Below are 13,430 nucleotides of genomic sequence, written 5' to 3' on the forward strand. Positions count from 1 at the left end.
CACCAGGAGAGTTTTAGTTGACATGTAAATACAAACGACAATTGCTCACGACGTTTTCGGATGAAAATATAAACCGTCTTGGAAGAATAAGGGTTCGCTTTTTTTTTTGTTTGTTTGGTCCAATGGAGATAAATATATAATTGAGATTTTTGGTGAAAATGAGGGAGCGGCAATTCCATGACATGAGGGAAAATTCACTTAAACTCTCTACACCTCTTCGGTGTAATAGGACTTAATTATCTTTCAAGAAAATCCTATCTTGTTATACCTGAACCGGATAAACTTTCTGATTTGCCTCAGCTAAAAGCACATAGATTTTTTCTGTGTACAATAACTTAACGACAGCGCCGGCGTGCCGCAGCACTTCAAGCTACCATTTTGCCTTGGAGGTATTGGACAGTATCATACAAGATTGAAGCATCTCAATGTATCATGATTGATGGCATCTTTCAAAAGCACAAAGTTCCCTCTCAAAATAAATCGAGTGACGACAACAATCAGAGAGCGGTTGTCAAAAAACTCACTAAGTCCTAGTGTCTGTATTCAATAACGTTTAGCATGATTTTTTAACTTCATTAGAGGAAAAATTGACTTGATTAAAGCAGAATCATGCTCAAATTTACCTCTGAGAAGATTTCCTTATGAATCATTAAAGGAAATAATGCTTGTGTAAAGAAGGAAAGATGCTTTTATAAAAAGGAAAGTCACTTACATCAGGTAGAAACCCGCTTTCAGCTTAATTAAAAGTAAATCCTTCTTGACAGCATACTCAAGAATGTTTCTGCCAAAATTGAGTCACTTTTTTCTCTAATGAAATACCAAAATTATGCTAAACATTATTAAATACGGATGCTAGGACTTGGTGAGTTTTTTGACTACTGCTCTCTTTTTGTGCCGCAGTGTCTTGATTTATTTTGTGAGGAAAGCTCCGTTTTCTTAAAGGAAGCCTGTCATTCTTAATATGTTTGAGCTCCTTCAATTTTTTATGCACACCTGTGCAACACCTCTGTCGAGAAATAGTTTCTCGAGGCGCTGCGGCACGCTGCGACGCGGCCAGCGCGTAACACGCATTAGCGCCTTCAAACCTAAGGGGATACTTCAAGCATTGCGCAATACGTGAAGTATCCTGTTAGGTTTGTAGGCGCCAGTGCGCGTGTCGCGCTGGCAGCACGCTGCTCCAATATTGAAACTCGCGGAGTCAGCGTTTTTCAACTCATGTTTTTGAAATGTTTGCACACTCTGCATGGATTATTCTCATTTAAATTGATGAGATTAAAAATATGTATTTAAGGAAAATATAATGTGTGTTTTGTAAATATTATGGAGATTCCATGTCAAATTTAATGATTTCCAAAAAGCTTCAATTTTTTCTGTTATGTTTTGTGCTTTTGTGCTACAGTGTGGTGTATGCACAACCAAACGCTCAAAATTGGACATATTTTATTCTAAAAAATTGATGCACAAATGGGTTATACTCAATGATTGGGTGCCTCTTGGTTTTTTCTTCTTTTATTATTTTTTGTATGGTCTCTTTCAAACTTTCAACACAAGTACGGCTCATTGAGATTAATATTGATACCATTGTTGGGAAAATGTTTTACAAATGTTTGCCACGTTTTAAAAATGTAAATATTTTTAAAATGAAGTAATATTTTCATTTAAAAAAAAAAGTACATGTAAGGTATATTGAATGTCGGAAATTTTAAGGATAGAAATAAAACCAAATATTCACCAATGACAATTTGTAAAAATGAATCAACAGAAGAAAGTAACATTCCATTTAAAAAATGAGTTACCTTAACAACACCTTCTCTCTCAATTTTCTCATTCGATTTTGTCAATATAATTTTACATACGGACTAAAATACAATGCTTGGACCAAGTCATTGTTGCGTATTCTATGCGCAGACATAAACTATTGAACAAAACAGGTGCGTGGACAAAAAATCATTGATGGAATGTCCTGAAACCAACTGAGTTTACTGTTCAAAGTTTGATGATCGCTTGATCTGTTTTGATAGATATGCATAGATATTCAGATTTCTAGATCTTCAGTAAACGAACCTACTTTACCGCCCGCAGCAGGCCAGTAGATGTTTGCTCCAACCTAAACACCCTGTCAGTCAGTTTCATACTGTTTCTGACAGTCGTGAAATGTTTTATGGACGTAGCACATTTTGAGTAATGCTATGATGCACTTGGAATTGTAACCTCTTTATTACAAAAAGATGTCCTCTTTGCTCACTAATTTTTTAGGCTGTGTTCTTATTTACAAGAATCAGATTCTTTCATATGTTTTCCCGCCAAATTATATCTATTTTTATTCTTTCCATAGGGAGACTACACTCGCACTGGAGAGAGGAAATTTTCTGGTCTCATGAAAGACGGAATGAACTCAGCAAATCGGTGAGTAACTGACTGGATGTCTATTTTCATTTCCTATAAAAATTCTCCTGCAGTTCATTAAATCAAATGGACCTTGCACACTGCCATGGTCTTCTATAATTTTTGACTAGAAGTACCACCAACGGGTTCCGTAGATTTCACAGATTAGAGGAATTCATGGACAAAATCTCTTCCTGCTTTCTCTTAAAGCTTTTTGCCTCGGTGGTCAAAAGTGTCAGTAAGCATAACCTGTATACTACTCTGCCGCGCTTATTCTATATTTGCAGATTTCCTCTGATAAAATGTTCATTTTTGAGGAAAGCTATGAATATTTTCTCTTGAAATTTTAATTTTCAGATACCTTACATTGTATCTAGTTATGATTAAAATTCTCTGAAAAATTCAAAGAAAAATGTTCCCAGAAATCCTTGGAGATTAATATTTCATCGAAGGAAATTTTGCGACGTCTGTGGGCTCATACAGTGTTCTTCTTTAATTCATGCCCTGCCTAAAAGCCATACGGGTTATCTTTGGCAAGGCAGTGGATCTCAAAAAAGATGCAAGGCGACTGACCTGTGTGGCTTGTAGGGATTGTTCCTCTCCAGCAAGACCAATCACACAAAAAATCACTTCTATAATTGAATCGGCTCGTTTGAAAATGTCCAATGTCCAATACAGTGTTTCAGAATTTGATTGGATGATTTGGTCGTAACTTGCAGACACAAGATGTTAAAGATGTGTTTAAGACGTTAGGAATATAGAACAATTTTTAAAAAAAAATCCTGTAAGCATAATTAAACGGTTTCTAAAGAGATAGATCTTATTCTCAGTGTCGTGGGGCAAAAGAAACCACTGCAATTATGAAACCCTGTATTTGATAACAGACGTTTTTGCACAAGCCGATTCAATTGGCAGCATGACTGCAGTTTTGAAGACGTAGTGTTTAGTCCTCCAAATTTGTAACCCTGTAAGCAATTATTCGGGAAAGTTTAAGGATTTATTTGTCAAAATATCGCCAACTTTTCATGCTTTGTTTTATGAATTTTTCACGACCTTTTCATCTTACCCATAGCCTCTTTTATGGTTCTGGTACACAAAATTGATCATTGTTTGGGGGTTGCCCAGGGCCACTGTAGGACCGCCTATTTTTTTTGTTGGATCTCAGTGTTATAAAAATCATTAGGAATGAAGCATGTGAAGTAGACATTTCTAGGAGCTGCACCTAAGCTGTAACAGTACTGCATGAGGCAGACCTAAGGCCGTTTAAACATTGCATTATGCATTATAGGTTCTGAAGGTTGCTGAAAATATTTCCTAAGAAGATTTTCGGACAAGAGAGCTCTAATTTTTCTTTTTCCTTTCATTCTTTAATATCTCGTTTGGCCATCTCTCTTCAACTCCCCCAAAACATGGAAAGTTAGGGGAAAGGGGAAGAAAATTTTGCAGGAGACCCTGAAGCTGAAATCTGTCTCTTTCTTGGTGCATCATGAAATATTTAAACGGCCTGTCAGGTTTGAACTTACATCAGATGAATTGACAGTTGTTTACTTTCGACCATCGTGCGCAGTTTGTTGTCCAATTTACTTGTCTGCACACGGCAGTGTAAATTGCCCTCGGTCAATCTTCAAATGCTATTGGACGGCAAAATAGAAAGTAAGCAAGTGCCAACTTATCCAACATGATTTTGAAGTAAACACTCTAAATTGAAATTTCAAGTTGTACTGTCATAAACAAGTTGCACCAGATTCATTATCGAAATTTGTTCTGAACATCTTACATTGATCAAGTATACGTAGGTCTGTCGTTTCATGTTCATGCTTTATTTCTATGTTGAGCTTTTTACCAAAAAGAACGCACCAAGTTTTTCAGCAAGGATAAATGGGGAATTTTGCAACCTACAAGTCTGGTAAGTGTTCGCAAAAATGTTGCCACAATGTTATGTACATCAGTAACTATGTGGCGGTGTTTTCGCGACTACTTTGTGAGACTTTTTTGGGTGCATACAGCTTAGGTGTTTTTGGCAGGGCAATCGGAGTGCATTAAGCAGAAATACTCCAAGCCACATCCACTATTGCCAAATTTAATCAGGCAATTTAATTTTCTACATGGAAACGGTTGTGCAATTTTTTTTTGTTGCGAATTTCAGTGAATTTTCTTTATAGTGCAAAGCTAATCCTTAAAATTTTCAACGGAATCCGCACAAACCTTCTTGTGTAAAAAATTAAATTGCCCAGTTACATTTGGCAACAGCTGATGTGACTTTGCGTTTTTCTGCTAAACGCGGTCCAATTCTGGGTGCTTAATCCTGCATGCTTCCTTGAATCAATGACTTCCTAGCCATAGAATTAAGTAAACCTGGGCAGTCATATAACATGCTCAATATTTGGATGGGGAAATGACAAGGAATTGTTGCAGGGATGTAGTATAGTTTTTCTTACGTACAATTTTTATTTTATTTTTTTTTTTTTTCAATGTTTAAACAATGAAAAAAATTATACCAAAGGCTCGGAGGAAAAGCTAATCAAAAGCCAGCAGTGGAGTTGAAAGAACAAGGCAATGCCTGAAGTTGAGTTTAGCCAATTTGCAAATGCTTTTTCCCCCGCCTGCCCACGTCATCAAAGCCTGCCAAAAATATTATTTCAGACGGGTCCCATTTTTTGCATTTTTTAAAACAGAGTTTCTTTGCCATTTAGGGTGAAGAAAAAGTTAAAAATTCCTAGAAGTTTAATTCACGCTGTACTTTCAGAAAATGAATTTATAAATAAAAAATAAAAAAAAAAAAAAAAATATGAACGAGTATCCCTGATCCATTGAATCTTTACGAACTCTGCTTGCTGCTTTTGAAAGGCTTTATGGCGAAGAGATCTCTGCAAGTTAGCACCTTCTGATCATCCTTTCTGAAAGTTAGTTTTAGTCTGTCTCAACGTCAACACTAATACTGAGTATTTTGTTATTCAGTTATTTCCTATCTCATTTCTCGGACGATTACGTTCAGGCCGCTTTGGATCTAATGCAAGGTGAACAAGTGTCACCTACAAAGTCGACTTCTCTTATCCCTTCTTTTGCGTTCCCCAACTTAGACCTAACCACCAGCTACCCTCTCTCCACTATCATAGATGAGTTCACACTTGCTTCTACTCTCATACAACTCTCTAGGTTAGTTTTTCATTCAGCAGTCATTACTCGTGTCGCATTTTGTATCAACTCTGAGATTTTTACTTGCCTGTCTCTCCTCCTCAAAATCATTTGTTCAGCTACCCTAAGGCATTATACATTTTTAAGAGTGAGGAAAAGAAAACTAATTTAATATTGATAGAATGTAGGAAAATTTCAATCACACAAAACTATTAGTACAGAGAAAATGAAAAATCATCAATTCGACAAGGTTTTTTGCATTAACTGTTTTTTTTTTTTTTTTGCATGTCTTTCAGATTTTAGGTTAGATGATGGAAGTTTTAAAAAGAACATTTAGACACAGTTTAATTTAGTTTTAGTTTTGAGAAGAACACAAAGACAAATTGGATGCACAGTACACTGCACAGTTCGAAATTCAAGAGACGAGTGAAAAGTTTGAATCGATGAGAGTTTTAAATCAGTGAAGTTTTTGAAGTAGGGGGGTTGATCCAAAAAAATTTGAATTAAAGAGTATTCAAGGAATTTCAAAGTAAAACACGACTGAATAACAGTATTTAAATTTTTTTAGTCACTTGTCAGCGGCTTTAAACTCCACAAAACCTTAATTTTTGGTAAAAATGTTTGCTTTCTTTTTAGAAATTACACCACCCATTCAGTTAAGCAATACTTACTTTGGTAGCTTCTCCATGTTTGTTTACTAAAATTCTCAAATTGAAGAGAGCCTTGTCCTAAAATTTTGAATTACCAAGGTAATTGGTCTACGCTGGACTCCAAAAAGTCGAAATTTGGAGAGGGGAATTATACATTGACTGTTTCCGAGAAAATGAGGTCCAGGGGACTGGCGTTTAAATAAACACTGACGAGAGTTTAAAATTATTGAGAGTTGACTGTAGCAGTGAAATTCAAAGTTTATCTAGATTTTTGGTCTAACTAAAGCAACACTCCGAATGCTGGTTTGTCTACAACAGGACTTGGGAATGAGTCCTTTCAAAATTTTAGAGACAACCTTGAATAGACTCCCATTTACAGGTTAACTTATAATACTCGATGATGCACCATACCAACACTTTTATTGGAACTCACTGTATGTTTCCTTTTTCAATGATTTAATATGGATTTTGCTCTGCTTTCTCTTCTTAAAATTTCATACCCTCTTGACTGTTTATTAATTGTTTTCTCAGCAGTGCTTCACTACTCAGTGTCAAATGAAATTTTTCGCTGCTGTTCTAGCCACTACTGAAAAAATCCTCATCTCTCATTGTTGAAATGTTTGCCAAAAAAGCTCGCTCACACGTTTTTTGCATTTACCTCTCTGTTTATTCAGACCTCTACTTTTTGTATTGTTAGCCTCCCTCGAGTTTGTGTATCTTTTACTTTGCTTGTCCGTACTGTTGTCAAGTTTGTGTCTTGTTTTTTTAATCATGGCGTTTTTCTTCTTTTTTTTGCTGGTTTTTTATTACTTCTCTTTTAAAAGTGCAATCATTGTCGGAGTGCAAACTTTCATGTTTGGGAAAAAAGATAAATCTTGGTTCATTACTAAATTATAAAAATCAAATGAAAAACATTTTCCATACAAAGGAGACATTTTCGCAAGTTTCCTTTCCGAACATAACAAATCCTCTACTCGAGTTTGTATGTTGTCGACATCTTACCGTCTGTGCTTTGATAATTTTCTACATAACCCTTTGGACAAAGTGTTTCGACTAGCTTTTTTATTATTTAGCCCCTTTCAGTTGAACAGTTACCTTGTTGACATAACAAGAAAACTAACAATTTCATTGTATATTTTATAAAATTACAGTGTATTTTTATAACCGAATTTTGGCAAAAAAGAGTCAGCGACTTTGCCGCATTTTACAGTGTGAAATACGCAAGTTGATGATTTTAGATTTTTTCCAAACCTGTAGGGGAGCGCTTCAATGATGCCGTAATGTATGGAAAAAATTGCAAATCTAATCTTAAACCTTCAAAAATGACAAAGGTTTCTCTTCGCTCTGCAAAATCGTCAGTTTGCAGGTAGGCGGTATTGATCGTTAGCCACGGATATGTTGAGTAACATTTCTGTGATTATGTGTAGTAGTAAAGTTGGAAAGATACATAAAGATGTTGACAAAACATGAAGAATTGACAATTTCTCAACAGTTCACTGGAAGTTATTTTCTTATTTCGGTACATCTGGAGAAATATTGATTTTTAATAGATATATTTTGTCTCTAATTCCAATTTCTTTGTTGTCCCTGATCTTGTTTTTCCCTAATGTTGTATTAATTTCTCTTGGCCTGTTTGTTCTAGGTATTATCTAAGTCGTTTTAAAGACACATGGAGACAAGCGACAATCGATATAATGCTCGGTAATCCAGTCGAAGAGCCTGTAACAGGAGCTAAAGAAGCCTCGGAGGACTTCGAAGATGAAGTTGATGGTGATGAATCTATGAACGCTGAGCATGTCAAATTACTAATAGAGGACTGTAAAAAATTGCTGATTAGTGATCAAAATCATGTGCGAGGAGCGTGGGGTCTCATAAATGCATCTGAGTAAGTTCCTTAAATTTCACACATCGCATTGCCAGGTATTTCGTAAAACATCAACTAGTTTTGTCTGGACTTTCTGCCCTCAGGTCAGATGCTTTTTTAATACGCAGTCTTCATAGTCTGTAAGCATTACCTTATCAAGTTAGAAGCTAGTAATATCCTATTGAGCACAGTGTATGAGAAAATGTTGTCACAACTTCGTCACAAGTTTTTTCTTAAAGTAATGTTAGAACAAAGTCTTAGCCACAAAAGCGGGCTGGATGGATTATAGTGCGGCCATACAGTGCATCTTTAAAATAATTAATAATTTAAAGATGGTCCAGAATAATGTCCAACATGTAATACGTTCTGAATCATCATTTTCGAACAATAGGAATTAAAGATTAATAGTTTTCTGCTAATCGGAGATAAAGATATAACTGTCTCCATGATGTTATTATTGTGACTGGTATTAATAGCCCCATTGAAACTCAAACCCCGTCAAACTTATCTTAGGACTTCTTTTCACTGTTCACTAATCTAAAGTGTACAGTGAAAATTTATTTCAGAATATGATGTTTATCCTCTCAATTTTTAAAAAGTAAACTTAAAATGTAGAAAGAAAATACCCATTCAAAAATAATTCAGGTAATGGAAAGGTAAATGATTTCACAAATATTTGTTTCAAAAATTAGAACTCAAAGTTGTTTTTTTCTTTTTTTTATTGCATATTATTACAATCATCAATTTTGCAATTTCGTGTTTCAGAATTACTGATCTGAGTGAATCGGAGATGGATACAGTGTTAATATTAACGCAAGACTCCTATTACGTTGCCGAGTAAGTTTTTAACCAATTTTTTCTCTACAAATAGAAAAGGAAGGTACTTACAATTTACTTTAAAAATTATTTTCTATCAATTTTCATTGCAGAACTGATGTTAAAAAAATTATGAAAATTTGCATTTATTTCCATGGGCCAGACAAGCTCACAGATTTAGAAAATTAATCCATCTTAAAATTTGAGGAAACAATGGTAAAAGTCAGAACACTTTTCTTTATTTTGTTTACAGTCCTTGTGATAGCTTTGATAATTCAATTATGTGTCATGGTGTTTTGTCATGAATAGATAAAAATATGGAAAAATTTTCCAAAATTCAGCAAACAAAACCGCAGCGGTCTTTTCCTGTTATGTAATCATTACATAAAAATTGGATATCAGTGGAAAAATGAACATCTTGGTTTGCGATGTTGCAGAATTTTTGTCATTCTTTATTTTTTAAATAGGCAAGTACCCAACATCATCTTTTAAATATTTCCCTCAATTTTGTTCTCCGTGTGAAGAATAATCTATATTTTCAGGCAATAGCATTGATTTGTTCTCTTTTGATAAACAAAATGAGAGCAAAGATTTTGAAACACGGCAAACGAGGTACACATCCCTGTAGTTGTATCGTTAATATCTTTCACATTCCGCAGACTAATATTTAAATAAAAGAAAATCAAGAAAAATACCAAATCAAAAAATCCATTTACCAAATGTATATTGAAATGAGCTGAGCGAAACTTACAGCCTAAAAAGCTCAAGTATACCAACTGACTGTCTTGTTTTACTTTTTTTTAGTTATGATGATCAAATGGACAAAATATCGAAGTATCAAAGAGTTCCTTTGGAGGACATAGTAGTAATCGAAACAGGGCCATTGTCTTTTGGTAACGCTGTTGCATCGGGCCCTCTCCAGTTGTTCAAGCAATCCACTCAAAAACAACCTGCCTCCGTGCATTGTTTAAGAATACAGTACAATATAGGAAACGGCCAAATGTACTATCATACTTTCCGCTCTACCAACATTAGATTTTTCAACAACGTCACCTCCATCATTAAGAGCCCAGAAGAGATGATTGGTAAGATGAGAACTTCTAATATTTTCAAATACAATAAATTAGTATTCCTTTTATTAAAGAAATTCTGCTAATAGTTACGATATTTCAACCTTTTTAGTCTTGACAGCTTATCGGCAACCAAAGAAAACAAAGTTAACTAAGTTTGTAGTACGTTCTATTGAAGCATTGTATCTCATTGAATTAGTTTTAGGTTGGAAAAGCTGTACATTTAATCTCCTAATATTTATTAACCCTTTCATTACCACGCCCAAGTATGCTCGGGCTACGAAAAGCACGCGCCGTGCACCACGCCCGAGTATTCTTGTTTTTGAAAAGTCACTTATAGTCCATTATGAGACTTTTTATTCGGCATTAAAATCCGTAAATGGCAACGCATCAGTCTCGGACTCGGGTGACTGGACCGCTCGCTGGACACCCTCTTTTGTTCAGCGACCATTGGCCGGTAACCCGTCCACTGTGAGGGTAGGAACAATGGGCACCCTTCATCCCTTCCTAATGAGCCCTAGTACCTGGACCGAAATTTTTTTCTCGCTGAAAAATGCATCTTTTGGCGTGAAAATTTTGTTCCAGCGTGAAATTATGATGAACACACACTAAAATTCCTTCCAAGTATCGTAATTTTAAGCTGACTTACGTTATTTTGCGGCAAATCGCGGTCACACGCAAGTGCCGTATATCAGCTCAAAATTAAGATACTTGGACGGAATTTTAGTGCGTTTTCATCATAATTTCACGCTGGAACAAAATTTTCACGCCAAAAGATGCATTTTTCAGCGAGCAACAAATTTCGGTATAGGTACTAGGGCTCATTAGGAAGGGATGAAGGGTGCCCATTGTTCCTACCCTCACAATGGACAAGTTGCCGGCCAATGGTCGCTGAACAAAAGAAGGTGTCCGGCGTGCGGTCCGGTCACCCGAGTGCGAGACTGACCCGTTGCCATTTATGGATTTTAATGCCGAATAAAAAGTTGCAGATTTCGTGAAACGGACTATAGTTCTTACGCTCTAGCGCCACCATCAGCTCTCCGAATTTTATTTGTGATGAGTGCTATCTAACTAGAAGGATATGAACTACAAATCGAGACCAATCTCGATAGAGTGAGCCAAAATCGGCCCTCACAAATCACACAGGAAGCGCATGGGGAATTCCAGCATTCCAGTTATTCCTTCCCTATCCTGGTGTTAGGGTTTCGCGCACCGGACTCCTACTCCGGTAATGAAAGGGTTAAGTTATCTTATATTGACTGCATAATGCAGAAATGAAATGCTCCCTTATTAATCTGAATATCACAATTTTACTGTCAGACATGAAATTATTTTAACTATGTATATTTTTTTCCATGACCTTTATAACAAGTGTGATTTTAACCTATTTACATTGCACCCCTAAATTTTCATGCCAAGAATTCTTAATACTTCGTGAAAAAGGTGTTTTTATTTAAATTATTGTAATGGCAATTTTTTGTATACATTGAAATTTTGAGCTTTACTATCAAGCTACCTGTGTGTTTAACCAACATTTGCACAGTCCCACGGTTGTTCTGATAGTATTCCGTCACAGGTTGTTACTTGGAATTTGGTGATGAATTACCATTTTAAGTCAATGTTTCTGCTCACGTCCTTTTGTTTCCACAGAGTCATTCAACATCATTGCAGACACAATAGTACAGACTGCAGCCGCAATTGGATTGGAAATACAGTGGAAAGAAGGTCCGCTAGACCCTGCTCCTCTAAGTAAAGAGTCTATGTCCAGGAATTCATCTGAAACGCAACTTTCGTCCCTCAAGAATGTCGGTAAGTAGAGATTCAATTTAAAGTACGTATTGGCCAATCAAAGTGTCGAAAACTTTTTCAAGCTTTCTTAATCTCATTAGTTTCAATGTAATGTTTGCATACATGTATTTAAAGTTTTATCAGCACACATGTATGATGCTTCAAAGTGTCTCAAGTATAAGTGATGCAGATCACAATTGGCTATGGAAAAAGGACCTTACCACCTCTTAGAACTTTTTGAAGTAAGACAATTGATGCAAGAATGCTTGAGTTTAGCATGAGTGAAGAACTTGGTATGCAAAACAAGTGTATTTTTATCACTGTAAACAGTGCTGTTCTAAAAAGTCATTGTCTAGAAAAGTGCTTTTCCCGAAGTTCGTTTCCACTGTTCTCATAACTATGAGTTCGCAAGCCTTGGATTTTTAAAAATCGGAACCTCAAGTTAGGCTAGGTTAGCGATAATTTATCCTTTAAATTCCATTTGTTTATACTACCAAATAATTTTGCAAGAAATCTTGTAGGTTTTTTTTTCTTCGTTGGTTTTTTCGAAGAGCCTCTATGCGTAGCCACTCTCTCCAAAATGGTCTTTTCTTCCCCCTCTGAAAGCTTTTATTTCATATGATCATCAGGAATATGAAATCCAGACAGATGGCTTTAATATAGGATTATCTCTTTAGTATTTGGTTCCTAAAATAATTAAATCAAATAGTACGAACCAAATATGTGAATGGTATTAATTTTGGTAGTTGAAAAATATACTTTTATATAATCCGGGATTATCTTGTTTTTTGTACCCCTATTTTTTGAAGTCTCTTTTATTACAGGTGCTAAAGCATTAACAAGTATGTCACAAGGATTTAGCAAACTGAATAGGTTAGGTCAGAGTTTCAAGTCTCGAACGAAACCCAAAGTAGAGGTAAGTCAAGAATATTTTTCACTCCGTCTCAGCTCTTTTTTAATCATCCTTCTCTCTTTAAGTGAAGCATTGAAGCATTTATTTTACTTTTTTTATCATTACTTTTATATTTATAATTTTTTAAACGATCAGTTTTATACATTATATTCATTTATTTATTGTTTTTGTAACATTAAATTAGAAATAAATAGTAGCAACATCAGTAATCAATCTTCTAAAGCAAAATTGAAACAATTCGTGAAAGAAAGAAAATGATTAAATTTCAGCATTGCAATATTTCTGTCTGTAAATTGTGTATCAACTCAGACATTTTTGGCATTTCTAACCGAATATTCTCTCAGTGCTACACAAAAATTCGCAAAATTTTCGACAGAATTAGCAAGATCATATTCTTGTAAAAAATTGAATTGCATAAGTCAATCGGATTCATTTATGCTATAATGAACTATGCAAAAAGCAATACAATCAAAAGGAATTGTGTCGCACGCAAATAGTATGCACATGGTCCCTCCTGCTTTAATTCATTTTTACCTCACTCCTCTTGTCATGCAATTTTGCATCCTTAGAACGGTGTTACGTTTCTTTGTCCGGAAAAAAATAAATTATTGTATAGGTATTATTGCTCAGAAAGTAACCAAATTTTTAAAAAGTTTAAAAACATGGAAATAACGGAATGTTATCTACCAGGGTCTCTGGGTCAACAAATCTTTGCCATTTACTATTTGAGACAGTTATTCAAAGAGTCAAAAATGAATTGCGTCATGGAAATGTAATACAAATCCAAATTTTAATTTTATAAATAGAAA

General features: G+C 35.2%; 1 protein-coding gene across 1 annotated transcript in view; it reads left to right on the top strand.

Moving 5' to 3' along the window:
- sp3 (phosphatidylinositide phosphatase spermathreecae) overlaps positions 1-13,430 on the top strand; it is a 32,435-nt gene that overhangs the window by 9,235 nt on the left and 9,770 nt on the right. The window contains exons 10-15 of the mRNA XM_072303461.1: positions 2,336-2,406; positions 7,813-8,055; positions 8,800-8,871; positions 9,655-9,935; positions 11,571-11,729; positions 12,533-12,624. Of these exons, the coding sequence (XP_072159562.1) occupies positions 2,336-2,406; positions 7,813-8,055; positions 8,800-8,871; positions 9,655-9,935; positions 11,571-11,729; positions 12,533-12,624 (918 nt within the window). The remainder of the gene's footprint in view (positions 1-2,335; positions 2,407-7,812; positions 8,056-8,799; positions 8,872-9,654; positions 9,936-11,570; positions 11,730-12,532; positions 12,625-13,430) is intronic.

The sequence above is a fragment of the Bemisia tabaci genome, chromosome 8 (assembly GCF_918797505.1).
Source record: "Bemisia tabaci chromosome 8, PGI_BMITA_v3".
NCBI lineage: Eukaryota > Metazoa > Arthropoda > Insecta > Hemiptera > Aleyrodidae > Bemisia > Bemisia tabaci.